Source organism: Acyrthosiphon pisum, chromosome A3 (genome assembly GCF_005508785.2).
Source record: "Acyrthosiphon pisum isolate AL4f chromosome A3, pea_aphid_22Mar2018_4r6ur, whole genome shotgun sequence".
Taxonomy (NCBI): domain Eukaryota; kingdom Metazoa; phylum Arthropoda; class Insecta; order Hemiptera; family Aphididae; genus Acyrthosiphon; species Acyrthosiphon pisum.
The window spans coordinates 21,643,416-21,647,558 of NC_042496.1; the positions used below are offsets into that span (position 1 = coordinate 21,643,416).

Genomic DNA, 4,143 nt, shown 5'->3' on the forward strand with positions numbered 1-4,143 from the left:
GAATGTCAGTCACGGGTCCGCTCATCTGAGACAGACGAGCACCGAGAAGCAAGATTGGGGACCATGCGAGTAATGGGTGCTCGATCCAGACGAACCACCGAATTGAACCCTTTGTGCACTACACTATGATGCCGATATTAATTACAGCACACACCCAAGCGTGGCCATCGGAATAATGGATCCCTTTCGGAATAATAATCCCTTTTTGATTATGTTAATTAACGTTTAGAGATTAATACATATGGAGTAGGTATTTTTAATGGGCGACGAGGTGCACGGGATCAGCTAGTAATATATAAAAATGAATGTATGTCTGTCTGTCTGTCTGTGTGTCCATATTACCATGGCAACCATTTATATATTATTTTGAGATCATTGAGTAATATTACTTTATGTTATTAAATAAATAATAAATAATGTTATAAAAAATATTACTTTTTGAGTATATTACTCTATGTTTGAGATTTCCGATGGAATTTTTTTGTATATAAATGGTTGCCATGGTAATATGTAAAACATATTATTCATATTATAGAGTTGGCATTTTTAATGGGCAACGAAGTGTAACAGGCAGTGGCGAGCCGAAGTGGTCGATTTTGACGCAGTCGCGTCAACTTTTCAAAGGAGGTGGTGACACCCCAGGACTGTGGCGCAGAATTACATGCTAAAGCCTGACCTCTTGGCTCTTTTCATTTTTTCACGGTTATGTTTTTGTTGAGGATAATATATACGAGGACCATTAGACAATACCCGAATAGTTGTAGTGATACAGTTTTTTTAACTAATTTTTTCCGAAAAATTGCATTTTAAGATGTCATTGTGTTTATAAATTATATTAATTTACTTAAAAAAGTATCAAGTACCTACCCTTGAATAATATTTTTAAATAGCAACCAAATAACTAAAATTGGTATTCTTTGTTTAAATGTCTAATTTTGTCCAAATTTGAACTTAAAATATCTATAAAAAAATTACTGTTTTCAATCCTTAGCCATAAAAATTAAACAATTTATAATTTTTTTAACTACAAAATCCCCCACCCTCTCAAAACTTTTTACGTAATAAAATATTTAGCAATAAGGAACAATGAATATAATTTGAATTGATTCAAAATTCACATCAAAGTATTGAACACAATATGGAAGATTTATCCACTTCAAAGCCAATAGGAGAGAGGGGGTCTGACCCCCACGTCACCACTTGTGTACGACACTGAATGCATATACTTACGGATTGAAATAAGCTTTTTGAAATCTGATGAGAATTGTATCCGATTATTCCGATTTAGATCATTCTTATTAAAATAACACGAATTGTATTTTACATATTTTGCATATTTGTAGTTTTATAATGTATATTATTATTTATATCACATATTCACATATATTTGTTTTTCATCGTATTTTCACGTTCACGGCCACATAATATCGATAATATTACAACCAGTCTTTATTTCCAAAAATAATAAGTCATACTTATATGCGACATATTATAATATATATGTATTATTATGGTATTATAAATATAATATGATGTATATATCTATTAAAATATAAAATGTTTTTTTTTTAGAAAAAAATTTTAGCAAGCAGAGAGAGCTTATTAGATGATAGTATTGTTGTATCAGACACAGATGACATAGACATCATGGCTCAGGTATTTTAAGAAATAAGTAATAATTCATACTAGCAGTGACTCTGACTGATCCAACATAATTATGTTTTGAAGACCATTATGATATGATTTTTATTAAATTTGAATAAAGTAAAATTAAATTATCCCTCTAGATTCCTCAAGTTGGATCAGTTACTGTCTTAAAAAATGTTCATATATTGAATAACTATAATTATTATTACTATGAAAGGAATATTTAGCGGATATGGGTCCAGGTGCTTTAATAGAGCTTCATCAACATATGGTAAGAAGTCCACCTCCAACTACGTGGCCACGTATACCTATATTTAAATATGACGAAAAAGACCAAACCCAAGTACTTTAATACTTTCAAATGCTTATCAGTAGTCAATAGAACACTTTTATTGAATCAAAATATATTTTTTTAGGATCTGTATGGAGATAGATGTAAAAGTCCACAAGGCCGGTCGTTCCTCCACAGCTCATGTTCAAGTATATATTACATTTCATTATTTATTTACTTACTTATAGACATATTTGTAATGCATACCTAATAGTATATTTATTTTTGCATATTTCTTTATGTCACTTGGTGTAATGTGTATTGGAAAAATGTTCAATATTCTTTAACATTGAACAATCACATTTTCACACCAGTCATGAGTCATGAGTCATTAGTACTCATTACTCATTACTCGTGATAAATTAATATATAGGTACTATTTAACAGTTAACTGTTCTAAATGTATCCAAGGGTTTATCAGTTTACGAGGTGGCAGGTACTTCGATTAATAAATCATGATAAATTATTTAGGAACAATCACTCAGACAACGAAAATATTCCATTTTATTTCCATTTTCCATAGTTAAAAGACAAAAGTTATAAGCTTATATTTTATCTGAAACGTTGGACAACGTTGGAAGAAAAAATAAAATATCGAGCGTTCTCAATCGTGTTACCAAAAATAACGTTCTCAATCGTATTTTACCGAAAGTTTTTGCTTAGGTTCAGTGTTCAAATTGCGCTCCTTATGTAAATTTAATATAAGGAGCGCAATTATTATTATCGCCATTTTAAGTGCAATTGGTAAACTGCAGCCGTCACTGCCAAGTGCCAATTGCTGCGCTTACTATCCCAATCTAACTTAGTTTACGAAAAACCTGGTGTACAATATGTCGGATGTCGATATAACACACTTCGAACTTTCAGGGATCAGGAGTTTTTGTCACTGTTTTTCGGATCACAGTAAAATTATTTTCGGAACCGTTTCCGAACGACCTGCATTATAAATATTATGTATTGCTATCTGCTCGGAATTTAAAAGAAAATTTATAACAAATCCACTTTATACATGCCATGGTGCGTGCCTATAAAATATTATGTTTAATAATTTTTGGTGATCTTTGTTTTCTATAGAATCACAAATTAAAGTTAGTACTGAATAGTCCCGGTACTATCATATAATATAGCCTCTCCAGTCTCCAAAACTCATTCAACAAACTTAATTTTAAAAAAAAGGTTTTTATTCTTCTCTTTGTGAAAACTACTAAAACGATATTCTATCCACTATGTCGTTCTAATTAAATCTGTTCTAAATAATAACAATTGTGTTATTCTGTGTAATTCTTCATATATGTTTTTAATTTAACAACTACCTATTGTTATTATGGCCTATGGGCTTTACACTAACACTGTCACAAACTTACATAATATGTTTGTCTTTTATAATCTTTGTATACTCTAATGTTTAATTGTTGAAATTAATTTAAAAACACAGATATAAAAATATTTTAATTTCTGTAGGTGGTTCTTCGAGCTGTGTGGTTTCACCACGATATAACTATCAGTCTAGATGTCACCGATCGGCTAGTGAATCTCGAGGTAAACACGTTTAAATCTCATATATACACTTCGTAAATGTTGTACGATTGAAAAATCTTCCATCAATATTGGGTACCTATTTGTGTAAAGTTACGCAAAATCATTTTCGAACTGCGAGACCGAGAAAAAGGAAGCACATAAGTTGACATGTATTTCGTACAAAATGATGCATATTATGAGGAAAATCAAAAGTACGTGAAAATAGGCTTTAAGTTCGTTCAATATGTACCTATGTGTATGGTTTTTATCTATAAAAATAAAAATTATTGATAAGTTAAATTATCATAATGTGCAATAAATAATTAAGTAGGTAAGTAGTAAATTATTATGTACCTACTACATAATATTATATTGTTCTATTGATTACGTATCAGTTTTCATATAGGTATTAATTATTTATCATTATTATTTTTATAAATATTTTTATCTACGTTAAAATATATTTTATATTTAGAAAAGTTTAATTTTTAATTTTTTTTTCCAAATCTATATTCTATATTTTGCTTGTTATATTAAAATCTATTATTTTTACAATATCATAAATTTAATATAATTGTATAAATTACAATTTTTGGAATGTATTTTTCTATAACTTATATAATAGACCATTATATGTATTTTGTATT

General features: G+C 29.4%; 1 protein-coding gene across 1 annotated transcript in view; it reads left to right on the forward strand.

Moving 5' to 3' along the window:
• LOC100167760 overlaps positions 1–3,830 on the forward strand; it is a 9,625-nt gene extending 5,795 nt beyond the window's left edge. Inside the window, exons 4-7 of the mRNA XM_001948499.5 lie at positions 1,573–1,656; positions 1,865–1,990; positions 2,064–2,127; positions 3,440–3,830. Of these exons, the coding sequence (XP_001948534.2) occupies positions 1,573–1,656; positions 1,865–1,990; positions 2,064–2,127; positions 3,440–3,531 (366 nt within the window). The 3' untranslated portion in view covers positions 3,532–3,830. The remainder of the gene's footprint in view (positions 1–1,572; positions 1,657–1,864; positions 1,991–2,063; positions 2,128–3,439) is intronic.
• Positions 3,831–4,143: the final 313 nt, after the last annotated feature.